At 49.2% G+C, this 27826-nt stretch overlaps 1 protein-coding gene across 1 annotated transcript in view; it reads right to left on the bottom strand.

Annotated features, from left to right (window-relative positions):
- Window positions 1-27826, bottom strand: part of AP3D1 (adaptor related protein complex 3 subunit delta 1) — a 347807-nt gene that overhangs the window by 200637 nt on the left and 119344 nt on the right. Inside the window, exons 11-14 of the mRNA XM_078671456.1 lie at window positions 26568-26616; window positions 26016-26161; window positions 25042-25190; window positions 23243-23473 (exon numbers count right to left, since the gene is read on the bottom strand). Of these exons, the coding sequence (XP_078527582.1) occupies window positions 23243-23473; window positions 25042-25190; window positions 26016-26161; window positions 26568-26616 (575 nt within the window). The remainder of the gene's footprint in view (window positions 1-23242; window positions 23474-25041; window positions 25191-26015; window positions 26162-26567; window positions 26617-27826) is intronic.

Genomic DNA, 27826 nt, shown 5'->3' with positions numbered 1-27826 from the left:
ATTTCTCCAAGAACTCAGTTAGTTTTACAATGAACATCTATTCCTTAGGGGTTCATTCATGACGTTCATATGCCCGAATTTACGTCAAACATGGCATTCCTAAACACCTTCAAGGTATAAATATACCTTCATTTGCTACAGCAAAGCACGGTGGTTTGGAGCAGTTCGACGACCTACTTACCCGACGCAGCTCGCTACAGCAAGTGCCGAAGGAAGCCGACTCTCCAACTGACGCACTGATCAGGAAGCTGCCCTCCTCTGCTGAGAAATCCAGATCCAGTGTTTCTGACTCCCCTTGTGGGGTGTTGGGAAATCGAGTCCCGAGACAGAGATACCAGACCTCCTTCATTCAAAGGTATAGAGCTGGTAAGAACCTAGAGAAACCTTTGGTAGATTTTTGGCAAAAACTAAACCTATGCTAAAGACCATACTTACTTCTTCCCACGTACTAGACCTAGGTTAGGTACATTGGGGTAGGCGTATTTTAGAAGCAACAGTTGAGTATTTTAGTCCATGTTATTTATGTATGTATTTTTATAAGGCTTAGAAACCATACAATGCTATTACAGTATTAATTCATAATACTATTATCGCTGTACACGTTATACTTTGCATTCTGTCTAACGATTGTAGCAGTTCACCTCTCTTGCATGAGAAAGAAGACTGTTCAATAAACCTTTTATTGAAAACGCCCGTCTCACTATTTCTCTGCAAACTCTGTAGAAACGAAGCATGCACGATTGACCGAGTGAAATACTTATCTATTGTTTCCACGACTCGGAATATAGTTATTCCAGTCCTAGGGAAACAAAGTTGTCCTGTTTATGCGGTTGTCAGAAACGAATCCCTTCTTGTGAATTCGAGAACGTTTCTAGTGACCTCTGAGCTAGCTGGCACTCACAATTAAGTTTAGTATATTCGATAGAGACCTACTGACCTAAACCCTACATCATATCTATAGGATATATTATTCCAATGCACAGAGCCTATTGGGAATATAGGAACTGTGAGAAGTTGGCCTGATATGCAGTGCTCACTATTCTAGTGATCACTATGTATCAGTCCAAACAACCCTTATTGATGTTTGGTTGTAAGTCAACCTGATAGACCAGCTATCCTAGTAGCATGGACACGTGCAGTCTTTAGGCTAAACTCTAGAGGGCGTGTTAAGCCAGCTGTTTTACCATCACATTACCCCTTGAACACCAAGTGAAAGGACACCACACAAGTTGTTATCAAAAATAAAGTATATTTATTTTATAACAGGACTACCCTGGCTCTTTATGAGACAGGGAGCTAAGCACACAACAAAACTCTTAAAGAAATACTGAAAGTCGCACAATTTACACAAATGCCCGAGGGGCACGAAAAACCATATACACAAGAAGTGGAATGCGAAGTTACTAGCAGGTAAGTAATACTTTTCTAGACTGTAGAAATGCTAGGCCTACAATGCTGAACCCTGAGATTAGAAGCAGGAGGCCTTGGGACGCCGTGTGCAGAGTGGGAACTCTCACGCGTAATGTGGGAACAAGTCTATGGATACTAGCAATCACAAAGTTACTGTTCTCGGGCGAACCCGACTAGGTGGGTCGAAAACAATAGTGGATCCGAACACTTAGGGTGTTGGACTATGCTGGAGCACCGGAGTAGGAGTAGTTTCTGTTCTGTAACTCCAGTTCTGTAGTAGGGGTATCTCTGTTATAGTCATAATCTAGTGAATAGTCCCGCCCATGTGCGTGGACCCCGGCAATCAAAAATAATCTCTTAAGTTGTGTAGGAGAGTAGGGTCTGCAATCCTATGATCACCCAGATTTTTGCTTTTTGCTGCACTGGTTTACGACTTTCCCTGGCTGTGGGCCTGCTAATCAGACCCACAGCCTAGCTGTTCTCTCTATCCAAATTGTACTCAGGTACTGAATTGGCCCTGGGCCCTCTCCAAGTCCCTGTACTCAGGGCTGAGGTGCACCCAGAAGTCTCCCAGGGGCTGAAGCATGTATTATGCCACCCCTGGATTGACTAACTAAAACTGACACAACTGGCTGCACGACAGCTGGGGCAAGGTGGTGTACACACCCTTTGCTTTAGATATAGTATACCTATATCTAACCCTAAAATGGACACACAGATCTCCTATCAGTCACTCCTATGGCAGGCCTTGACAATCCTGAAGGCAGAGTGCTTGGAATCGTGTGAGATGGTGCTCTGGCATGAGCTGAGCCTGTCTGCGGCTTTCGGGATCCATCCCTTAGCCGTTTCCATGATATCGCATACCATATACTCTTAAGTGCATTATAATCCTCGCGGTTATGTGCCAACTCTGGTAGCGCTTTATCAAAACATGTCGAGTAAGGTGTCATACGAATTGGAATACTAACCCCTCGCCAATTCTGGCGACGGGGTTAGCATTCCACCCTTCTAGAGGGACACGACATGCCTGTAACCTATAACCCGGTTAAAAGTCAGACAGAGCCTTCGCATCCACAAAATGGATGCTGCCACCGAGACACAAGTCTGCCCTCCTGCTGCTGGGAGTCCTCCCAGAGCAGGAGATAAGGACAAAGGGTTTCCTGCCAGGGGCGGTGCCAGCACCGTCCCAGACAGGGTTTTGTGTATTGTAGGTAGGCGGGGCTTTAGAGGAAGGTGACTGCAAGTAGCACCCCGGTGCTCACTATGCATAGGCCGGCTTGAACCAGTTCCAGGGTCACTCCAGACCCTGTGCTGGGGAAAAGCCCGCCAAGGAAGTGGGTGTAACCACCCCCCTCCTAGTCCCACCCATAGGGCAGGACTTAGTCGCGTGCCAGCCCCTTTTTACAGGATAAAGGTAGAGACTGGCCCCCTTCCAAATCAGATCATCTTTGAATCCTGAAACTACTTTCTGCGAAAGGAACTCAAGACTTCTTCCTAAGATTTCTCCCTTGTGACTAAGGAGTAGTCACCCTGCACCCGCAGGCACCATCTACAGAACACTGCGGTCTGCTGCACGTCCTTCCTCCGGAATCCGACTGCCCAGCTCGACGAGACCCGGCTTCCCTGGCACCTCTGACCTCTACCCACCTCTACAGCACAGCTGAGAACCGTGGGTGCGACGAGACCTCGAGGGACCGGCCATCGCCAAGACTGCACGACTTCTGCACAGCAAGCCCACCGAGTAATTTCCTGGTGAGTGCTTTGGGGTCCGAGAAGCCCCCGCCCTGAGCAGCTCCAGCACCGAAGAGCAGCCCCCCAGCATCTCCACGATCTGCGTGGGGCCCTTCTGCTTTCCGCTGCTCACCGCGTTGTTTGGCTACTAGCCCGTTGGCTTGTGGCCTTCCTGACGACGCCCGACGACATTTCTGCTGCTGGTCTGGTTGCTCCAGACTGGCCCTTGCTCCCTTCCAGAAGAGGAGCACCCCGGACCCTCCTGGTCCACTCAAGACGCCATTTTGAGTCCACCGCGTGGGCTTGAATTAGCCAAGGCTTGTTGCCCAATCCTGGGTAACTTCGACGCCAAAGACTTCATCCTTCGTGGGACAGCTCGCACCTCCATCCTGGTCGCCGACAACGCCTCCTGGTCCGAGAGACTGCAGAGCCCAGCAGCGCCCACTCACCTGACTGCGGTGACTTCGCCCGGTGCCATCCTGGTGCCCACTTAATCACTGGCTAGTGATTCAAGAACTTGGTCCCCTCTGCTTTCAGGTTTTCTTCTTCCTTGATCCAGGCTTGGATCCATCGAACTTTCCTTCACTGGTCGCCTGCCAGCAACTTCTTTCTTCCAGGCTCCTGGTCCGGCAACGAGATCCCCGACGTCTTTTCAGGCCTATGCAGCTGCAGCCCCTGGGCTAGGTAACTTCGGCACTTCAGTGTCCCAGCATAGCCTCACTATCCTAGGGTCAGGATCCACTGTCGTTTTCTTCCCACCAGGTCGGGTTCGCCCGTGAACACTAACTTTGTGAATTCTAGCTTCCATAGACTTTGTCCCGCATCCCGCGTGAGAGTGCACACTCTGCACCCGAGTTCCCTAGGCCTCCTGCTAGTAATCTAAAGGTTCAGTAGTCCAGTCCTAGCGATCCCAAAGCCTCTGAGAATCGTTACTTACCTGCTAGTAATTCGCATTCCACTTTTAGCGTATATGGTTTTTCGTGCCCCTCGGGCATTTGTGTAACGTGCTAACTTAAAAGTATTTTCGTAAGAGTTTTGTTGTGTGCTTAGCACCCTGTCCTCATAAAGAGTACAGGGTTGTTGTGATTCTAATAAATACATTGTTTATTTTCATAACACTTGTGTGGTGTCCTTTCACTGGGTGTTCAAGGGGTAATGTGATGGTAAAACAGCTGGCTTAACACGCCCTCTAGAGTCTTAGCCTTAGACTGCTCGTATCCATGCTACTAGGATAGCTGGTCTATAAGGTTGACTTACAACCAATCATCAATAAGGGTTGTTTGGACTGATATATAGTGATCACTAGAATAGTGAGCACTGCACATCAGGCCAACTTCTCACATTGGTGAGCAGCGGTTGGGATTTGAGCTTGCTGTTGTTTTACCACACATGCCCTAAGAATATCTTGTGAAAGATCACATAAGTACTAAAGGTACATATAACTTAGCTTAGAATACTCTGAGTTCTACTGAACCAGCTGTTGTAGCTCCTAGGGCCTAGCACACCCTAAACTACAACTCTAGCAAGGGATCAGTAGGCAAACATATAGTGTAGGTAAGTGCACCACTTACACCTCACTAGAAAAGCATGTCGACTCAGGGGGACTCTGCTGAGACTCCCCTGGTCAGTGTTGACCCTCCACAGGTCACTTCAAGATATGCAGCTCTCAATTTTCAGGAGATGAGGCAACTCTGTGTCTCCAGGAAACTGAAGCAGGGGTCTAACCCCACCCTTCCCTTTCTGATAGGTCTCTTAGAGACGTATGATGCCAGAAAGCTCTCTCAGTTACATGAGAGCATGCCAGCCTTAGAGGGAACCTCTGGGGATCCAGACCTCCCCAACACTGATTCAGCAGTTGAGGAGGAGGTACTCTCTGGGGATGAGGTAGACAAGGGTCTTGAGGTAGTCAGAAGGCTAACTAGGACCAACTTAGACTTACTTGGGCTAGGATCTGGGGGCCCCCCAGTACTAACCCGAAGTGGGCCTAACCTTGGAGTTAGGAGAGATAGATCTCTTTCTAGGGACTCCAATAGATCTCTGCACTCTAATGCCTCTTCTCAGGGGAGAAGGAATCCTCCACAGAGGAGATTTACTTCCCCTCAGAGAAAGGAGCATGAAGCTAGGATGAGACAAGCTGAACTGAGGATTGAAAGGGAAGAAATTGCCCTGGCCAAAGAGAAGCTTGCCCTGGCAAGAGAGCAGCAGATGAGTGGGCTAGCTCCCACTGGTGGCAGCAATCTCCCAAGAGATAGAGAGAAGGGTTTAGATACTAAACACCTGACTAAAATAGTGCCCCCCTTTAAGCAAGGGGATGACATCCAGAAATGGATGGCTGCTCTGGAGAGGGCCTGCACTGTGCAGAACATTCCCCAGAGTCAGTGGGCAGCTATACTGTGGCTCTCCTTTGATGGTAAAGGTAGAGATAAGCTCCTCACTACAAGAGTGGAGGATGCTAACAATTACCAGGTCCTGAAGAATACACTGGTTGATGGGTTTGGTTTAACCACTGAGCAGTACAGGTTGCTGTTCAGAGACACCCAGAAAACTCAGTCTCAGGACTGGTCTGATTTTGTGGATTGTGCCACTAAGGCTTTGGAGGGCTGGTTGCTGGGTAGCAAGGTTACAGATTACACAGGATTGTATAATCTAATGATGAGAGAACAAATTTTGAACAATTGTCAGAACCAGTTGCTGCACCAGCACCTTGTTGATTCAGATCTGACCTCTCCCCAAGAATTGGGAAAGAAGGCAGACAAATGGGTCAGGACAAGGATCAAGCAGAACCAGAACCAGAACCAGGGTGGTCAGAAGAAAGCAGACCAGAAGGGTAATGTTAAGAATGAGCAAAATGACCAGAAGTCTTCACCAGGTCCCCAACAAACCAAAGAGGGTGGGGGTCAGGCTTCCCAGAAGAAGAAGACTCAAGAAGGCCAGTCCAAAAGGTGGTGCCAGTACTGCAAAAGTAAATCTCACTGGTTTAGTGAGTGCACCAAAAGAGGAGGAGGACAAACTCCTGCCACTACAGCTCCTAAAGCAACTGCACCCCCTAGTACAGTCAGTAGTGGTAGTGTCACTCCCAAGGCATTAGTTGGGTTAACCTTGGGTACTGAGGGGTCTGACAACTTAGTTGGCACACTCACTCAGGCTGTCCTTGTCTGTACAGGGGATATGGATATGTCCCCTGAAATAAGTCCCAATACTTTGGGCAAATACAGGCAGACACCTTTGATTAATGGCAAAATGGCTCAGGCCTATAGGGACACTTGTGCCAGTGTCACCATGGTGACACCTAACTTTGTGGACCCTGGACAGATCATGCCAGGTACTGATTTCCTGGTGACCAATGCCAGCAATGTCACTACTAGTCATAGTGTGGCAATTGTAGCTTTCTCCTGGGGTGGAGTGAAGGGACAAAAGAAAGTTGTAGTCAGTTCAGACCTCCCAGTTGATTGTTTGTTGGGCAATGATTTGGAGTCATCACAATGGTCAGAAGTGGAGCAGAGGACTCACATGGAGATGTTAGGCTTGCCAGCACATGTGCTTGCTGTGACTAGGTCACAGGCCAGAAGATGCCCCACTGAACAGGTGCTGGATCCTGAAATTATGGACCAGACACCTCCCAAGAAGAAGAGCAGTAAGGGTAAGGCTTTGCCTTCCCCCTTGCCCCAGGTTGAGGATCAAGTCTCTGAGGAGGCTGATCTAGCAGAGCTGAGGGAAACTGAGCCTAAAGAGCTTGAACTTGATCAAGTTGAGTTTCTGGGCTCAGGGGGACCCTCCAGAGCAGACCTGGGGAAGGAACAGTTGAGCTGCCCTTCCCTTGAACCCCTCAGACAGCAGGCTGCTGCTGAGGCTGCAGGGAATGCCACAGGTGCCCACAGGGTATACTGGGAAGATGGACTCCTGTACTCTGAGTCAAGAGACCCCAAGCCTGGTGCAACCAGGAGGCTGGTCATCCCCTTGTCTCTGAGAGGTTTCCTTCTCACCTTGGCCCATGAGATTCCCCTTGCAGGTCATTTAGGTCAGACAAAGACTTGGGACAGGCTTGTCTCACACTTTCACTGGCCCCATATGAATGAGAATACCAAGGAGTTTTGTCGCTCATGTGTCACCTGCCAAGCCAGTGGTAAGTCAGGTGGCACAACAAAGGCCCCCCTCATACCACTACCTGTGGTGGGGGTTCCCTTTGAAAGAGTGGGGATTGACATTGTTGGTCCAATGGAACCCCAGACAGCATCAGGACACAAGTTTATACTGGTGGTGGTGGACCATGCCACCAGGTATCCTGAGGCTATTCCCCTTAGGACCACTACAGCCCCTGTAGTGGCAAGAGCCCTAGTTGGAGTGTTCTCCAGAGTGGGTTTCCCTAAGGAGGTCGTTTCTGACAGAGGTACAAACTTCATGTCAGGATATCTGACTGCCATGTGGAAAGAGTGTGGTGTGAACTACAAGTTCACCACACCCTATCATCCACAATGCAATGGGCTTGTTGAGAGATTCAACAGGACCCTGAAAGGGATGATTCATGGGCTACCTGAACCTCTTAGGAGGAGATGGGATGTCCTGATCCCCTGCCTCCTGTTTGCTTACAGAGAGGTCCCACAGAAGGGGGTTGGCTACAGCCCTTTTGAGCTTCTGTATGGGCATCCTGTAAGAGGACCCCTGTGTTTGGTGAAGGAAGGATGGGAGAGACCTCTCAAAAAGCCTGCAACCAACATAGTGGACTATGTACTTGGTCTCCGCTCCAGGATGGCTGAGTATATGGAGAAGGCATCTAAAAACCTTGAGGCCAGCCAGGAACTTCAAAAAGCTTGGCATGACCAAAAGGCTGTACTGACTGTGTACCAGCCAGGACAGAAGGTGTGGGTGCTGGAGCCAGTGGCCCCAGCAGCTCTGAAAGACAAATGGTCTGGGCCCCACACCATCATTGAGCAAAAGGGAGAGGTTACCTACTTGGTGGACCTTGGAACTCCCAGGAGCCCTCTCAGAGTGCTCCATGTTAACAGGCTCAAAGCATATGTTGACAGGAAGGACATGAGCTTGCTCATGGCCACAGATGAGGGACAGGAGGAAGAGAGTGACCCTCTCCCAGACCTGCTCACTCAGAATCCTGATGATGGGTCAGTTGATGGTGTTGTCTTTTGTGGCAGCCTCACTGAACATCAGCAACAGGATTGCAGGCAAGTTCTGCAATCCTTTCGACATATGTTCTCTCTGACACCCAGCCAAACTGATTGGTGTACCCATGATGTTGACACTGGAGACAGTCTGCCTGTCAAGAGTAAAATCTACAGACAGCCTGATCATGTTAGAGACTGCATAAAAACTGAAGTGCAGAAAATGTTGGAACTGGGAGTCATTGAGCCCTCAGATAGCCCTTGGGCTAGCCCAGTAGTTCTAGTGCCAAAGCCTCACACCCAGGGTGGTAAGAGAGAGATGAGGTTTTGCGTAGACTACAGAGGCCTCAATGCAGTCACTAAGACTGATGCCCACCCAATCCCAAGAGCAGATGAGCTTATAGATAGATTGGCTTCTGCCAACTTCTTAAGCACATTTGATTTGACAGCTGGGTATTGGCAAATCAGGTTAGCTGAGGAAGCCAAACCTAAGACAGCATTTTCTACCCCTGGAGGGCATTATCAATTTGTGGTAATGCCCTTTGGACTGAAAAATGCACCTGCCACCTTCCAAAGGTTGGTGAATCAAGTCCTCACTGGGCTGGATGACTTCTGTGCAGCATATCTGGACGATATTGCTGTCTTTAGCTCCACCTGGGAGGATCACCTGGTCCACCTGAGGAAAGTGTTAGAGGCCCTGCAAAAGGCAGGCCTCACTATCAAGGCCACAAAGTGCCAGATAGGGCAGACACAGGTTGTATACCTGGGCCACCTTGTAGGTGGAGGCCAGGTTCAGCCACTGGAGAGTAAGATACAGGCCATCAAGGACTGGACTCCTCCAATCACCCAGACTCAGGTTCGAGCTTTCTTGGGCCTGACTGGGTACTATAGGAAGTTTGTCAGAAATTATGGGTCCATAGTGACCCCCCTTAATGACCTGACAAGCAAAAAGATGCCAAAGAAAGTTCAGTGGACAGCAAGCTGTCAGAAAGCATTCAATGACCTAAAGCAGGCCATGTGCACAGCACCTATCCTCAAGAGTCCAGATTACTCCAAGCCATTCATTGTCCAAACAGATGCTTCTGAGTTGGGTGTGGGAGCTGTTCTGTCTCAACTGAATTTTGATGGTAATGATCAGCCTATTGCTTTCATTAGTAGGAGGTTGACACCCAGAGAGAAAAATTGGTCAGCTATTGAGAGGGAGGCCTTTGCTGTGGTCTGGGCCCTGAAGAAGCTGAGGGCCTACTTGTTTGGCACTCACTTCACCATTCAGACAGACCATAAGCCCCTCTTGTGGCTAAATCAGATGAAGGGTGAAAACCCCAAACTGCTTAGGTGGTCCATTTCCCTACAGGGGATGGATTTTACAGTGGAGCATAGACCTGGGACTGATCACAGCAATGCTGATGGGCTCTCCAGGTATTTCCACTTAGAGCAAGAAGACTCACCTGGTCAAGGTTAGTTTATTGTCCCAAAGTTTGGGGGGGGGTCATGTAGGAGAGTAGGGTCTGCAATCCTATGATCACCCAGATTTTTGCTTTTTGCTGCACTGGTTTACGACTTTCCCTGGCTGTGGGCCTGCTAATCAGACCCACAGCCTAGCTGTTCTCTCTATCCAAATTGTACTCAGGTACTGAATTGGCCCTGGGCCCTCTCCAAGTCCCTGTACTCAGGGCTGAGGTGCACCCAGAAGTCTCCCAGGGGCTGAAGCATGTATTATGCCACCCCTGGATTGACTAACTAAAACTGACACAACTGGCTGCACGACAGCTGGGGCAAGGTGGTGTACACACCCTTTGCTTTAGATATAGTATACCTATATCTAACCCTAAAATGGACACACAGATCTCCTATCAGTCACTCCTATGGCAGGCCTTGACAATCCTGAAGGCAGAGTGCTTGGAATCGTGTGAGATGGTGCTCTGGCATGAGCTGAGCCTGTCTGCGGCTTTCGGGATCCATCCCTTAGCCGTTTCCATGATATCGCATACCATATACTCTTAAGTGCATTATAATCCTCGCGGTTATGTGCCAACTCTGGTAGCGCTTTATCAAAACATGTCGAGTAAGGTGTCATACGAATTGGAATACTAACCCCTCGCCAATTCTGGCGACGGGGTTAGCATTCCACCCTTCTAGAGGGACACGACATGCCTGTAACCTATAACCCGGTTAAAAGTCAGACAGAGCCTTAGCATCCACAAAATGGATGCTGCCACCGAGACACAAGTCTGCCCTCCTGCTGCTGGGAGTCCTCCCAGAGCAGGAGATAAGGACAAAGGGTTTCCTGCCAGGGGCGGTGCCAGCACCGTCCCAGACAGGGTTTTGTGTATTGTAGGTAGGCGGGGCTTTAGAGGAAGGTGACTGCAAGTAGCACCCCGGTGCTCACTATGCATAGGCCGGCTTGAACCAGTTCCAGGGTCACTCCAGACCCTGTGCTGGGGAAAAGCCCGCCAAGGAAGTGGGTGTAACCACCCCCCTCCTAGTCCCACCCATAGGGCAGGACTTAGTCGCGTGCCAGCCCCTTTTTACAGGATAAAGGTAGAGACTGGCCCCCTTCCAAATCAGATCATCTTTGAATCCTGAAACTACTTTCTGCGAAAGGAACTCAAGACTTCTTCCTAAGACTTCTCCCTTGTGACTAAGGAGTAGTCACCCTGCACCCGCAGGCACCATCTACAGAACACTGCGGTCTGCTGCACGTCCTTCCTCCGGAATCCGACTGCCCAGCTCGACGAGACCCGGCTTCCCTGGCACCTCTGACCTCTACCCACCTCTACAGCACAGCTGAGAACCGTGGGTGCGACGAGACCTCGAGGGACCGGCCATCGCCAAGACTGCACGACTTCTGCACAGCAAGCCCACCGAGTAATTTCCTGGTGAGTGCTTTGGGGTCCGAGAAGCCCCCGCCCTGAGCAGCTCCAGCACCGAAGAGCAGCCCCCCAGCATCTCCACGATCTGCGTGGGGCCCTTCTGCTTTCCGCTGCTCACCGCGTTGTTTGGCTACTAGCCCGTTGGCTTGTGGCCTTCCTGACGACGCCCGACGACATTTCTGCTGCTGGTCTGGTTGCTCCAGACTGGCCCTTGCTCCCTTCCAGAAGAGGAGCACCCCGGACCCTCCTGGTCCACTCAAGACGCCATTTTGAGTCCACCGCGTGGGCTTGAATTAGCCAAGGCTTGTTGCCCAATCCTGGGTAACTTCGACGCCAAAGACTTCATCCTTCGTGGGACAGCTCGCACCTCCATCCTGGTCGCCGACAACGCCTCCTGGTCCGAGAGACTGCAGAGCCCAGCAGCGCCCACTCACCTGACTGCGGTGACTTCGCCCGGTGCCATCCTGGTGCCCACTTAATCACTGGCTAGTGATTCAAGAACTCGGTCCCCTCTGCTTTCAGGTTTTCTTCTTCCTTGATCCAGGCTTGGATCCATCGAACTTTCCTTCACTGGTCGCCTGCCAGCAACTTCTTTCTTCCAGGCTCCTGGTCCGGCAACGAGATCCCCGACGTCTTTTCAGGCCTATGCAGCTGCAGCCCCTGGGCTAGGTAACTTCGGCACTTCAGTGTCCCAGCATAGCCTCACTATCCTAGGGTCAGGATCCACTGTCGTTTTCTTCCCACCAGGTCGGGTTCGCCCGTGAACACTAACTTTGTGAATTCTAGCTTCCATAGACTTTGTCCCGCATCCCGCGTGAGAGTGCACACTCTGCACCCGAGTTCCCTAGGCCTCCTGCTAGTAATCTAAAGGTTCAGTAGTCCAGTCCTAGCGATCCCAAAGCCTCTGAGAATCGTTACTTACCTGCTAGTAATTCGCATTCCACTTTTAGCGTATATGGTTTTTCGTGCCCCTCGGGCATTTGTGTAACGTGCTAACTTAAAAGTATTTTCGTAAGAGTTTTGTTGTGTGCTTAGCACCCTGTCCTCATAAAGAGTACAGGGTTGTTGTGATTCTAATAAATACATTGTTTATTTTCATAACACTTGTGTGGTGTCCTTTCACTGGGTGTTCAAGGGGTAATGTGATGGTAAAACAGCTGGCTTAACACGCCCTCTAGAGTCTTAGCCTTAGACTGCTCGTATCCATGCTACTAGGATAGCTGGTCTATAAGGTTGACTTACAACCAATCATCAATAAGGGTTGTTTGGACTGATATATAGTGATCACTAGAATAGTGAGCACTGCACATCAGGCCAACTTCTCACAAGTTGTCAAAAAATTGCAGAACTGCAAAGACACTTAAGAGAAAATTTAAAGACAAATAATGCAGCCTATATCCACAGGCTACACTGTCCAGTACTTCAACTAGAAATTCCACCAAAAATCCACAAACAGCAAAGCCTGTCCAGATTTCCCTTGACTTTACTGCAAAACCCCTCAGAAATGATAGAGAGGAAGGCCTGGACAGACAAGCCCCATAGGCTGCCATTATGTGGCTTAAACAGGATACTGTGCCTTTAAGGAAACCTTCTAGAACCTTCTCCCAGTATCCCAGAATGCATAGCAGGTCCCACTGACTTCAGTTCTTTTTGAAGGCGAAAAACGCCAGACCTGTAGCATTAATTACATGAACAATTCTCCACCGGGGAGGAGGGCGGGCGCTTATGACTATAACAGAGATACCCCTACTACAGAACTGGAGTTACAGAACAGAAACTACTCCTTCTGTAGTAGGGGATCTCTGTGTATAGTCATAATGTAGTGAATAGAATGGCAAGCCCATCCCCACACCAAAGCGGCGGTGGAGAAAGAACATGACGCCACTACTGTGCGAACAAATTCCGCAGCGAAGCCTGCCCAACCTGAGCGTCTGCCCTGGCATCAGAGTCCAGGCAGTAATGCTTAGCAAAGGTATGAACCGACTTCCAAGTGGCGGCCTTGCAGATTTCTGCAATCGGCACATTACGGAGCAAGGCTGTCGTGGCAGCTTTGCCCCTGGTGGAATGAGCCTTAGGTTTACCTCCTAAGGTCTTATTAGCTTTTTGGTAACACAATTGAATGCAGGACACAATCCACCTAGAAATGGACTGCTTAGAGGTAGCAAGACCCGTCCTGACTGATCCATAATTGACAAACAATTGGTCTGACCTACGAATATCTTTGGTTTTATCCAGATAAAATTTCAACACCCTCCTCACATCCAGGGAATGTAAAGATCGTTCCGCCGGAGAGGAAGGATTCTGAAAAAACGTAGGCAAAGTTATGGTCTGGTTGACATGAAAATCAGAAATAACCTTGGGAAGAAATTTAGGGTGAGTACGCATCACAACCTTAGCAGCATGAAAGACAGTATAAGGTTCAGTACAACACAACGCCTGAATTTCACTCACCCTGCGGGCCGATGTAATGGCCACGAGGAACGCCGCCTTCCAGGACAGGTGCTGCAACGAAGCCTTGTGAATGGGTTCAAAAGGCTCCTTCATCAATCTGGACAGCACCACATTCAATTCCCATGAAGGCGAGGGAAGCCTGACAGGAGGGAACACCTTCTTCAATCCTTCCAGAAAGTCTTTGATCACAGGGATCTGGAAAAAAGAAGTCTGTGAAGGGCATTTCCTGTAGGCAGTCAATGCAGCAAGATGAACCCTAATGGAATGAACATTAAGGCCAGACTGCGCCAAATGTAAAAGGTAAGGAAGGATGACATCTTCCTTGCAGGTCGTAGGGTCATGGTTCCTAGACTGGCACCAGATACAAAACCTCTTCCACTTGTAAGCATATGAAGTCCTAGTGGAAGGTCTCTTAGACTCCTTCAGTATGTCCATGCAATCCGCGGGCAGATTCAGATGTCCATACTGCACTATCTCAGGAGCCATGCCGCCAAACTCAAAGACGAGAGGCTGGGGTGTAACATCCGCCCCCCGAACTTCGTGAGAAGGTCCGGCCTGCACGGCAACCGAATGTGAGGAAGGAGAGATCGGTGAAGCAGGTCCGTGAACCACCACTGCCTGGGCCACTCCGGGGCAATGAGAATCATCCGAGCCCTGGACCGGGCCAGCTTGATGAGTACCGCCGGAATCAGGGGAATGGGTGGAAAAGCGTACAGAAAGCTGTTCGACCAGCTGATCCATAGCGCATTCCCCAGCGACCCCGGCTGGTAGTACCTGGAGGCGAAGTCTCGGCATTTGCTGTTTTCGGCGGTGGCGAACAGATCTACGTCCGGAGTTCCCCACCTTGCGAAGACTTCTCCCAGCACTTCGTCGTTTATGACCCATTCGTGGTTTTCCTGAATGAGTCTGCTGAGTTCGTCCGCCTGAACATTCTGCACACCTGGCAGATGGGTAGCCGTCACCGTCAGCCCTCTGGCCAGGAGCCAGTGCCAGATCGTCTGCGCCTCCTGTGACAGAGTGCGAGATCTCGAGCCCCCCTGCTTGTTGAGGTAGTACATCGTGGTAGTGTTGTCCGTTTGCACAAGCAGGGAGCTGGTCTGGAAGGACGGAAGAAAAGCCTTCAGTGCCAAGTGAACAGCTCTGAGTTCCAGGAAGTTGATGTGATAAGTGGCCTCCACCGGAGACCACGTTCCCTGAATCTGCAGAGTCCCGGAGTGCGCCCCCCATCCCAGGAGAGAAGCATCCGTCACGACAGTCTGCGTGGGAATGTCCTTGTGAAAAGGAACCCCTCTGAGGAGATTCTCCGCCGAACACCACCACTTCAGAGACTGAAGAGCATGCAGAGACAGACGTATCCTGTCGTCCCAGGATCCTGTCCTCTGATCCCACTGGTCCTCCAAGCACTCCTGCAACGGTCTCATGTGCAGGCGTGCGTGCGGCGTCAGGAAGATACAAGAGGCCATCGAACCCAGTAGAGAAGACACCGTCCTCACTGTTGTAGATGGAGTCGACATAAGAGCCTGAGCCTTCCGAAGGAGAGATAATCGTCGCTCTTCCGAAGGAGACACGCTTGCTGACAGCGTATCGATGGAGGCTCCCAAGTACTGTATGCATTGGACCGGAGTCGGGACCGACTTGGCCATGTTGATGTGCAACCCCAGCTTGTCCAAGAGAACGCACGTCTTCTGGAAGTGTGCTCGCGCTTCCGAGAAGGAGGATGCCTTGATCAACCAATCGTCCAGGTACGGGTAGACAAACACCTTGTTCCTCCGCAGGTGCGCCGCCACCACCGCCATGCACTTCGAGAATGTTCTCGGCGCAGACTTCAGTCCGAATGGGAGTACTGTGTATTGATAATGATTGGTGCCGACTTGGAACCGCAGGAACTTCCTGTGTTTGAGCGCAATGGGCACATGGAAGTATGCATCCTGTAGGTCTATGGCACAGAGCCAGTCCCCTTGTTGCAACTGAGGATAAATCTGATGCAACGACAGCATGCGAAACTTTTCCCTGCGAATCCACTTGTTTGCCCGTCGCAAGTCCAGAATGGGCCTGAACTCGTTCTTGTCCTTCTTGCGAACCAGGAAGAACCGGGAGTACAGGCCTCTTCCCCTCTGGGACAGAGGCACGTCTTCTATCGCCCTTTTCCTTAACAGGGTATCGGCCTCCACCTGGAACCGCGAGCTGACCGGAGGAATCGATGGAGGCGGGCTGGTGAACCGAAGACTGTATCCATTGCAAACAATATTCAGCACCCACTTGTCCTGAGTAATTTTTCTCCACTCTGCCGGAAAAAATTGGATGCTTCCCCCTACCGGAGTGGGTAACGGATCCGGGGGAAGTAAGTTCCTAGGGCCTAGACCCAGCCTGGCCCTTGGGCGTCGGAGCCGACTGCTGGCCTCCCCTGCCCCTCTGGCGCTTCTGGAACGGCTTACGGAACTGTTGTTGCTGTTGCGAATGTCCCGAAGCCTGGCCACGTCCACGGCCTTGTCCACCGGACCGCCGTTGGAAAGAGCGGTACGGCTTCTTCGTCTCCTTAGGCTTCTCGAGGCCCACCGCCGTGAGCGTCTCGGCCTCCGCTTTCATGCGGGCCATCTCGTCGTCCGCATGCTGTCCAAAAAGAGACTTGCCGGAGAACGGCAGGTTGGCCACCCTCTGCTGTGCGTCCGGTTTCAGGGACGTAAGACGGAGCCAGGCGTGACGCCTCTGGTTGACCCCATGGCAAAACCCATGAGCAGCCAACAGGGAAGAGTCCGCTGCCGCACTGATGATCTGGTTGGCCACCAGCATCCCTTCACTCAGCACTTCCTGAAAATCCTCACGCTGTTCACGAGGCAAGTGCTCCGCAAAACGCTCAAGGGAGTCCCAGAGGGCGCGGGCGTACCGACCCAACAGCGCCGTGGCACTCGCAGCCTTCATGGAGGTGGCGGCAGTTCCACAGACCTTCCTCCCTGCCGAATCCATCCACCTGGACTCCTTATCCGGTGGAACCGTGGATGACGGAGCGGCGGCATGTTGTTTGCGTGCCGCCGTCACAATGACTGAGTCCGGAGGTGGTTCCGCTCTCAGAAAAGCCGGATCCGAATCCGGGGCCCGGTACTTCCTCAGCAACCTAGATGGCGCCGCCTTTGTCACCGCTGGGGTGAGGAAAAGGTCCATAGCTGGTTCCTCCAGGCCCGGTACCAGAGGAAGGAGAGGGCGAGACGAGTGTGTTTGGTGCAACGTCTCAAAGATCACGGACGTCTTCGGCGTGGGCACTGTCAGGGGTATGCCCCTCAAGAGGACATCCTGGAACGCCACCAGGTCATCAATAGGGGACACCCTCGTATCCGGTGATCCCGACAGGGTAGGAGAATGATCCCTGGAGCCAGAGGATCCCGTGCGGGAGCGAGACTCGCGCCTCCTATGGGGGCGTCTCGACCGCGAGGACGATCTGTGTCGCGACCTGTCCCGTCTCCCAGAGCGAGAGCGAGACCTGCCAGTCCGTGGCCTCCCCACCGGTTTCCGTGGTGGAGTCTTCCTCGGAGCCTCCTTGGGCGCAGGTTTAGGGGTCCCCTTAGGAGGTACAGGCAAAAACGGCAGCGAAGTGGACCTCGGCGGAGGCACCTCCGGCTGCGGTGCCGGCCCACGCGGAGGGACCGGTGGCGGCGGGTCGTCCGCTGGAAGTGGAGGCAGCGTCGGAGGATCCTCTTGAGGCAGAGGAGGAGGAGGAGTGACCTCCTTCGGAACAGGTGTATGCGTCGACCGAGGCCGAGAAGGAGTGTACACCGCAGAGTACACCGTGCCCTGTGATCCTTTAGGCGAAGAGGGCTGAGAGCCCGCCCCTTCAGCCGGAGACCGCTTCCTCTTGCGTCCCCCACTGGAAGCAGTGTGACTCCTGGGACTAGAATCCCTCTTGCGACGTTTTGGAGAGCCTGACCGACTCCTAGACGTCGACCTCCGTCTGCTCGACGTCGAGCGTCGCTTTTCCGGCGAAGGGCGTTTCCTTGACTCCGGCGTCGAACGCCGCCTCCGCGACGTCGACCTCTTCTTCCTCGGCGTCGAACGCCGATCCCTCGACGTCGAGCGCCGACTCCTCGACGTCGACCTCTTTCTTCTCGACGTCGACCTCTTTCTCCTCGACGTCGCACGCCTCCTTGACGTCGAACGGTCCTTCCTCGACGACGAGCGTCGCCGTCGTCGTCGTCTGGATGTTCTCGACGTCGAGGATCCCCTCGACGTCGACCGGCGGTGTCGCCTCGACGGCGAGCGCCGATGTCCATGACGTCGGTATGAAGCCCTCGACGCCGAAGACGACGTCGACGGCGGCTTCGTCCACGGTGGCTTCGACGTCGAGTCGTCCCGATGTCTCGACCCGGAGCCCCGGGGAGAAGGGGAGCACACCGCCGTCATCCCTCTCGACGTCGTCGTCGACGCTATCGACGTCGACGGAGACCGGGATCGCTTGCTGGGCTTCCTGCCTGTGGGGAGCCCCCCAGAGGCCTCAGCAGAGGCAGAGGGAACCTTCCCTGACTGCCCAGACCCACCTGCAGCCTGCAGGCGCCTCTGCTCAAGGCCAGACAGCCTGATCTTCGCCCTTTCCTTCAGAGTGCGAGTTGTAAACTGCTGGCAGATGACACACTCCTCAGGGACATGATCTTCAGGGAGGCAGACGATGCAGATATCATGTGGATCACCTCTGGCCTTCTTCCTCTCACATGCTGGACACTTCACAAAGAGGCCAGGCATTTTAGAGCCCTAAAACACCTGAAGCAGCACACAGAAGAGAAGAGAAAACCAAGAAAGTAAACTGCAACACTTTTAGAATGCAAAAGTGCCAAAACATACAATAACCCCTTGAAACAAGGGAGAGCTCAATGCCAGGGTCCTGTAAGCAGGAGCCGGAAAAAAAAACTGAAGTCAGTGGGACCTGCTATGCATTCTGGGATACTGGGAGAAGGTTCTAGAAGGTTTCCTTAAAGGCACAGTATCCTGTTTAAGCCACATAGTGGCAGCCTATGGGGCTTGTCTGTCCAGGCCTTCCTCTCTATCATTTCTGAGGGGTTTTGCAGTAAAGGCAAGGGAAATCTGGACAGGCTTTGCTGTTTGTGGATTTTTGGTGGAATTTCTAGTTGAAGTACTGGACAGTGTAGCCTGTGGATATAGGCTGCATTATTTGTCTTTAAATTTTCTCTTAAGTGTCTTTGCAGTTCTGCAATTTTTTGACAACTTAAGAGATTATTTTTGATTGCCGGGCCACATGGGCGGGACTATTCACTAGATTATGACTATACACAGAGATCCCCTACTACAGAACTCAGTTTACCTAGCCCAGGGGCTGCGGCTGCATAGGGTTCAAGTTGCGTCGGAAACCCTCGTTGAAGAACCAGGAGCCTGAAGAAAGAAGTTGCTGGCAGGCGGCCAGTGAAGAAGTTCGTGGTGATCCAAGCCTGGATCAGGGAAGAAGGAGACCTGTAAGCAGAGGGGACCAAGTTCTAAATCACTAGCCAGTGATTTAGGTGGGCACCAGGATGGTACCGGACGAAGTCACCTCGACCAGGTGAGTGGGCGCTGCTGGGCTCTGCAGTCTCTCGGACCAGGAGGCGTTGTCGGCGACCAGGATGGAGGTGCGAGCTGTCCCACGAAGGTCTCTGCTGTCGACGTCGCTGGACCCAGGATTGGGGCAACAAGTCTTGGCAAATGCAAGCCCACGCGGTGGACTTAAAATGGAGTCTGGAGTGGACCAGGAGGGTCCAGGATGCTCCTCTTTTGGAGGGGAGCAAGGGCTAGTCTGGAGCAACCAGACCAGCGGTGTTTGTCGTCGCGAAGCGTCGTAAAAGGGCCACTAGCCAACGGGCAAGTGACCTGGACAACGCGGTGAGCAGCAAAGAGCAGAAGGGCCCCACGCAGATCTCGTGGATGCAGGGGGGCTGAACTTCGGTGCTGGAGCTGCTCAGGGTCGGGGCTTCTCTTACCCCAAAGCACTCAGTCGAGGGTCACTCGGTGGTCGTGCTGGACAAGCGTTGTGCAGTCTTTAAAGATGGCCGGTCCCTCGAGGTCTCGTCACACCCACGGATCTCAGCTGGGCTGATGATGCAGGTTGAGGTCAGAGGTGCCAGGGAAGCCGGTTCTCGTCGTGCTGGGCAGTCTTGATCCGGAGGAGAGACTTACAGCAGACCGCGATGCTTGGTTGGTGCCTACTGCTGCAGGTTGACTACTCCTTAGTCACAAGGGAGAAATCTTGAGAAGAGTCTTGAGTTCCTTTCGTGGAAAGTCGGTTCAGGATTCAAAGATGATCTAATTTGGAAGGGGGCCAGTTCCTACCTTTATCCTGCAAAAAGGGGCTGGCACGCGACTAAGTCCTGCCCTATGGGTGGGACTAGGAGGGGGGTGGTTACACCCCTCTCCTTTGGCGGGCTTTCCCCAGATCAGGGGCTGGAGTGCCCCTGGAACTGGTTCAAGCCGGCCTATGCACAGTGAGCACCGGGGTGCCACTTGCAGTCACCTTCCTCTAAAGCCCTGCCTACCTAGGATACACAAAATCCTGTCTGGGACGGTGCTGGCACCGCCCCTGGCAGGAAACCCTTTGTCCTTGCCTCCTGGGCTGGGAGGACTCCCAGCAGCAGGAGGGCAGACTTGTGTCTCGGTGGCAGCATCCATCTTGTGGAGCTGAGGCTATGTCTGACTTTAACCGGGGTTACAGGTTACATACATGTCGTGTCCCTCTAGAAGGGTGGAATGCTAACCCCGTCGCCAGAATTGGCGAGGGGTTAGTATTCCAATTCGTATGACACCTTACTCGACATGTTTTGATAAAGCGATACCAGAGTTGGCATATAACCGCGAGGATTATAATGCACTTAAGAGTATATGGTATGCGTTATCATGGAACAGCTATTAGGACTTGGTTCCGCAAGCTGCAAACGGGCTCAGCTCATGCCAGAGCACCATTTCACATTATTCCAAGCACTCTGCCTTCAGGATTGATAAGGCCTGCCATAGTAGTGACTGATAGGAATATATGTGTCCATTTTAGGGTTAGATATAGGAATACTATATCTAAAGCAAAGGGTGATTACACCACCTTGCCCCAGCTGTCGTGCAGCCAGTTGTGTCAGATTTGGATGGCCAGCCAGGGGTGGCATAATACATGCTGCAGCCCCTGGTAGGCCCTGGGTACACCTATGCCCTGGGTACCTAAGGTACACTGTACAGGGACTGATAAGGTGACTCAGTATCCAATTAGATATGTACCTAAGGTACATGGAATCCATTTTACAGAGAGAGCAGTAGGCCTGGGGTCCTGAATAGCAGGGTCCCAGGTCAACTAAGTCAGAAAACCAGCAAAACACCAGGCAAAAAGTTGGGGGCCACCATAGTCAGGGATCTACCTTCCTACAGGAACTACACTACAATGTTCCTTACAATATTATCACTGGGAAGATACTCTGGTAGGATTTCCATAATGACTTGTCATATCTATACAGTCTTGATGTGACAAATGCAACCCCACACAAATGGCAGTGACCAAAGACTTTTTAACGCTAATCACCCAGGGACCTAATCTATGGCGAGGGTATGGAAGATGAAGAAGATGGGAACGTTTTCTGCACTAACACAACTGTCCGTCACCCTGGTGTTGTTTGCGTCTCACAAAGCCAACACTTGTTGGAGCCTTGCATTTCATCTGCTTGTAGTGTTTTGCTTATGTAAAACTTAGAAAGGTTTCCACTGCTGGTAACCAAAAGGCCTGGTAGCCAAAAGGCCTTGAAACAAAGGAATTAGCAGAGAAGAGGGCTCCGGAGGCTGGTGGATATAAAAATAAATGACATTTGTCAGCAATTATGGTATTGCAAGAATCAAGCGATTCTAAGTGCTAAAATCAGTTCCAGTAGGGGGTTGGGACTGCATACATAGGAACACCTTTCTGGACATACTCATTATGAAGTTTATTCCTTTAACTACAGCATTTTCTTGGCAGATAAAGAAATTCTCAGCTCAAAGAGGATCCCAAGATTTCTCACTTTATGCGACAGAGGAGACATCACACTAGGTTTATTACTAAATGAGTCGTATTGCCACCCTCTGCATAATAGGTATTTATACAGCATGGAGAGCAGCTGAAAGAAGCATGTGAACGTTTGTATCTCAAGGTATTGCACGCAGAGACATGTGGGTATCAGATACATGGACGGATGTTTACATAGTAGCAGCAGAAGCATACAATCTAGCAGGCATGAGGACATACCCGTAGTTCAGGTAAAGCACTAGCCCATATAAAGAGGCCAGTCAAGCAGAAAAGGAGTAGAGGTGCATGTTAGGAGCACGACAGATCAGTGGTTACTAAAAGCAGGTTCTCACGTTCATTCATGACGGTCATGAGTAAAGAAGCTACCATCACAACTTGTTATTTAGGTGTTTTAGTTGGCTTCCTTTAATTATGAAACAGATGAGAATTAACCTACCTGAACTACTAGGCCCAATCCCTGAGCTGCACTCAAGACGTTTGTAGGCGTCTGGCAAGTTTATCTGGAATTGTAGGCCAGCACACAATAAAGGCTCACACATGTATATGTGTATAGAAGTCGGGCTGGTGTGGAGTCTAAAAAACACCACAATTAACATTTGCATAATGGACAGAAAAGTGATGTGTTTGACCTGGAGTGCCTCACTTATGAGGAAAGACCGGATTATGCCAGACATCAGCATTCAAGTCTTTTATGAGTATGGTTAGAAAACAGTAGCACACTAAAAAGAGGTCAAGAATGATCATGGCAGTCAGTTCCAGGCATTACCGGAGATGCCAGATAACATCCCTTTCTTGACTGCAAGATTGCAGATCACTGTCTGGGGTTGATCTTTAAACAAATGTAAAATAATAAACATAAATGCTACAAATGGGAGTTGATCTAAATCTTTGAAACAATTGATTCAAAATTGATAAAATAAATGTCTCGCCAATCTTTACAATACTATACAATGTTCTTGCAACTGAGTTGGTCTGGCTACAGAAGTGTAACTTATGTAACTGGACTCTTATCAGCGCTGATTTATAAAGCTACATTATGGTAAATCCATATACGTGAGCCTCCTAAATATCACTCAGGCCAACTTCAAATGCAGGAGAATACAGTATTGTTCTTGATTACCACAAACATACTCATGTGTGATCTTCACTAGCCCCTAGTGGAGCAGAAGATTCAACATAGAATATTCCCACTTCAGCGGTCAGGTTCTTCAAGGCAAAGTCTAAAAGCTTCTTACTTGCCAAACTGAGCACTTTAAGTAGTAGAATATGATCTGCTCAGTGTATACGAGACACAGAGACTGCAATAAGGTGGGATGGTTTTCTCTGCTGTGGGCCTATGCCTATCAATGTTGCTGACAGGTACCCAGACACTTGAATAATTTATGTCAATCATAGTTCATTTAGTTAAAGATGCAGTGTGGTGCACCTGCACCATATACATGGGGTAGCAAGTATCTTTGTGTTGCTAGTTAAAGGATTAAAATATAGAACTTGAATATTGCCAACAAAGCACAAATTAAACAAGCTACATTCATCAGAGCATCAATAGCAATACTGTGAAAGTAACTGACCTCTGTTAAAAACAATTTTAACATCAAACTTAAATGGCATTTCTGGGGTACAGACACAAAAAATTGTAAAATTAGAGCACTTACTCAGAAAACTCCCCACAGATCCAGGCAGCAGCATATAGCACTTCACAAATTCCATTACGCTGAGTGTTGCTAGCTAGTAAATGGGCGTTGTCCAGGAGTGTAGCCATCTGGGACACAGCAAACTTGCGAATGGCCTTAACTCGGATTGCAACATCAAGCATCTGAGCAGCTATCAGGTGTCCATGTCGTGTCCCCTCCAACCGCGTCAGTTCCACTAGAATGCTTATATACCTAGTGTGGCCATAAGGAAGGAACCACTGTAAACTTCCAATTCAATTTTTAAAAAGTCATATTCATCTTACATTTCAGTGTCTAGTGATAAGTGGGGAGGCTTCAAAACTTTACACAACGCAGACATTTCTCATGTCAACTATTATATTTGCATGATTTTATTTAGGAAAGTAGTTGCAGGATTTGTGGGAATGGTCTCGATGTAAACCTAGAGATCCAGCGAAAACTAAGTTGGAATAGGGGGACCTAGCAAAGTAACCTGGGATGAACATAGGCATCCCATGGGTTGTGCAATTGATTTGGGCGGCAGAGGAGACTAGAGGTGAACACAAGCAGCACAAGGGAAAAAAGTCCACGAAGGCCAACAAATAGAACTAAAGGATAAACACTTCAGTGGCTGAAGTGGGCCTTGCCACGATGCGTCAGTGGTGGGCACACTGGCACTAGTGAGTGGACAGTGACACAAGTAACTTCACAGAGCATCCAATAATACAGCCCAATAGGGAAGCAGGGAAAAGTGTTCAAGAGAATTAGTCCAGTAGCTTGGGTGAAATGGGCAGCACTGGGTAGATGCAACAGAAACCAGTAAAGGAGGGGCAGTAGTAGGCAAGGAGCAGTCAAGGGAGCATGGGACAAGGAACAAATTCACAGATACCTGGACAGCAAAGTGGTATTATTATTATTATTATGCGTTCTTATATAGCGCTCGATTACCCGTAGGCATCTCGGCGCTTGCCTTGGGAACCCGTCCTGGTTTTTCCCTGTGAGATACCCGTACTGGGCATCCCCAAGGTGAAAGCCAGGCATCCCGCCGCGGGGAGCCATAGTGGAGATTAAGCAAGCTAATGCCCAGAGCTGCAGAGTGTGAACCTGTGACTCGAGTAGGCACCGAAACGAGAATTATCGAGTCCGTGGATATTTGGGCTCAAGACCCTGCCGTGTCGGGAATTGAACCCTGGTCCCGGGTCTGACCTCTGCTTCAGGGTCTGCCGCCTCTAGCCAGTGAGCCACACTTCTCCACTATTGATGCAAATATAGGCTAGAAAGAGAAGTGGTAGTGGAGTCTTGGAATGAAAGAAATAAGTGTACAAAGAATGGTCTGGACACATCGGAGGCTGGCTGCAAATGCATAAGGGGAGACGCTCAGTAGTGAATGATTACAGTGCAGGATAGCACCAACAAACGAAAGGAGCAGCAAAGGGGACCAGTATCTAACACAGCCAGTGAAGGTGACCCCCGTAGACGAGGATAGCAAAAGGGCATTTATAGTTTATTTATATACAATAGACTTGCTCAAATACTTATGACAGCTTCTCCTTTTATGGCCTTGCATTATATGTTTTTCTCTCATGACCAGATGCCATATACTATCAGCATAACTAATGAATGAGGAGTGAGTGAGTGCAATTACAAAAAAGGTTTTTATTCTGAGTAGAATAGGAAGGTAGCTCCCCCAGTTCAGAGGTAGAATTATTTAAATGAAAATCACATATATCTTGGCGCGCAAGAACACTTCTAAATCCAAAGTAAGCCAGACTAATTTTAACGTTGCAATCAGAGACACTGACCATTCAAAATTAGTGATGTACTGATAGTTGGATTGACTACATATATCTATGATTTTGGTCAGCAGCTCGTCCCTGTACGTTGTCCCTTCTGCTTTGTCTACATGGATCATTAATTTCTTCACAATCTCCATCAAGTTCTTCTTTGAAACCTAAAAAGAAAATGTTGGTAAAGCAGTGTTACTATTCCTCTGCTAACCCTCTTTCCCCTTTTCTTCACAACCACCACATCACCATGTTTTAACTCGCTTTTGCTCACATACCCCCGTCCCTCTTACCCCTCTATTCTTTTAACAGACTTACCACTACATGTATCCAACCCCTCCTACCTTTACACTCCTACTATCAAACTCCCCAAACTTACCACATCTTGCACTTATGACCCTCACCAAATTAACATGCCTGACCCTGTGTACTTTGACTCCTTCCTTTACACACCAAAGGAGACAGTATTGCTCAGTGGTGTGGAAAAGAAGACAAAAAGGACAAACAGAGTACAATTCCTGCAGCCATAATTTCATGTTTCAACAATCCGGAACCGTATGAATGTTTTCGCATTATGTCCATGGCACATACTTCGTTTTAAGTTTACTGTATTTATTTGGCACTACATGAACACCTTCTCAGTAGACAACGTTTGCAGATGTGCGTTTCTACTATAAAACCCACCAACATCATCATCATCAGCAATCCAAAGAAACGGAAAGGAAGGAGGCAGAATACAGATAAGTTGTTTCAGAGAAGGGAAAGGAAAGGATTAATTGAAAAGATGGATAGTAGGCTAAACATAAAAGTTGTACAATAAACTAGTTCATTTTTGCAGGTGCTATTGAAGAGTAAGAGTATGGAAGGAAGCTTATCAGAAGGTTAAGGCAGTTCATAGAAGCATGCTCTCAACAGGGAGTGGATTCAGTCTTACAGTTTTAAGGAAAAAAGCACAATATAAAATGACCAGTGAGGCAGTGCTGCTAACATACCATTCCATAAAGAAGATCTAAGGCCCGGAGCCGGATGGACTCATCCTTGTCATCCAGACACTGGAGTATGAGGTCCTTGTGGGACTGCACGGACTTTGGATGGGTCTTCAGAATTTTGGACATTGCCAAGAGCCCAAGATACTTCACTAAAGAAGTAAACACAGTAGATTGAAGCGGTACAATCCATTTAAGCAAAACAACTATTTGGGAGATGCAAGGAAACAGATGTTCATGCCTGAATATTACAAGGTGCTGTAGACCCCAACAGTGAATGAGCTGCATTTGGTAGAATGCTTCTGATAACTACTAGCAAATCCTAGTGTTTTCACAGGCACTCTACACCAATGCTTCATAACTTCAGCAAGAGGGGAAGAATTAAATGAATCACAATGGGTAGTTGTAGGGTTGTGAGCAAAGAACGGCTGCCATTAAATTCTCATTGAATTTGTGACATTTTCTATATGAATGTTAGGTATTCAGACTACATTCTGGACTTAGAAGGTTCAGAAGGAACAGTTGAAACAATAAAGCCACCTTCAAACACGTACTTACAGTTCTGGTCCGAATCTTCAATTAAAATTCTTAACTTCTGAACGCAAAGCTGAAAAAAGAGTAACTACTGTCAACGATTTAGAATATACAAGAACAAATCTATGACAAAATGAAACATTTGAGGGTTCCTGACCAGGTTGTAGAAAGTCCATGTCATCTAAGTTGTATTTGAATGTAGACTTAAATCATTAGTTAACCTTGAGTCAAAACCATTCACGAAGGATTAAAAACCAGGCCGGCAATAGTACATTTTAAAGTATTTAGGTGTGTCACAATCAATGTTTTAAGGTAATCAGTCAATGGGCTGGATTAGGTGCAGGTATGTTTGAGGTTCATGACCATGTGAAGAACAATCACACAAGTCAAATTCAGGCACCATTGTAGGTATTGTTTTACACCCACACACGTGGTGGAGTAGCTGTGGTTATAACAAAACAAAATACATTAAGTAGGCAGAAAACACCAGGGCACATCTGTGACTTTCGTTGACAGTTTTAGTTTGAGGTGAGATGGCAAGCCGGACTTTCCCATCATAATGAGTAACTATTTACTGTGCTCTGGCCATGTGCACAATGTAATTATAATCATTATCTAGCCCATTATCCATATATTGAAAATGGTTTTGGCTTGCTAAGGGTCACATGACTAAGGAATTGTACAACTCTCTTACAACAGAATAAATGGGTTTTGATGCAACTACTCCAAACTGGTTGTGTGACGGCACAACGCTAGTAAAAACATTGCATGCCTTTAACACGTATTTTTTACCCCACATTTATTTAGCGCGCATATGCTTTTACCTCGCATGCCATTGCCATGCATTACTAAGGTAAGTTTAAATATATATATATGTATGTGTGTGTATATATATATTTTTTTTTTGAAGGGGACACCCTAAACACCCATACTTACCTTAAATGCATGGTAAAGGCATGCATGGTAAAGGCCTACATGGGCTAAACAAATACAGGGTAACAAATGTGTGGTAAAGGCACCGTGATGTAAAAATCTCATTGCAAAGAAGGTTTCCTCTTAGAACACAAATAAGCTGCATCAAACTATAACGTATTATTCATGTTACGTTGTTTTGCAACTACTCAGTGAGTCTGAAGTTACAGTACATTCATAAAACAAGAGAACCAACTACAATTTGTAATGAGGTGTTACAGATGTGCTAAATATAAGCCAGAAGGGGGAATTTGGATGGTAATGCAGTTCAACTCCTCAGAGGATTGTATATTTTCAAACAGGAAACCCGG

Source organism: Lissotriton helveticus, chromosome 12 (assembly GCF_964261635.1).
Source record: "Lissotriton helveticus chromosome 12, aLisHel1.1, whole genome shotgun sequence".
Taxonomy (NCBI): domain Eukaryota; kingdom Metazoa; phylum Chordata; class Amphibia; order Caudata; family Salamandridae; genus Lissotriton; species Lissotriton helveticus.
Note: the sequence above shows the minus strand (reverse complement) of the source record. Positions and strands in the feature narration are given on the sequence as shown.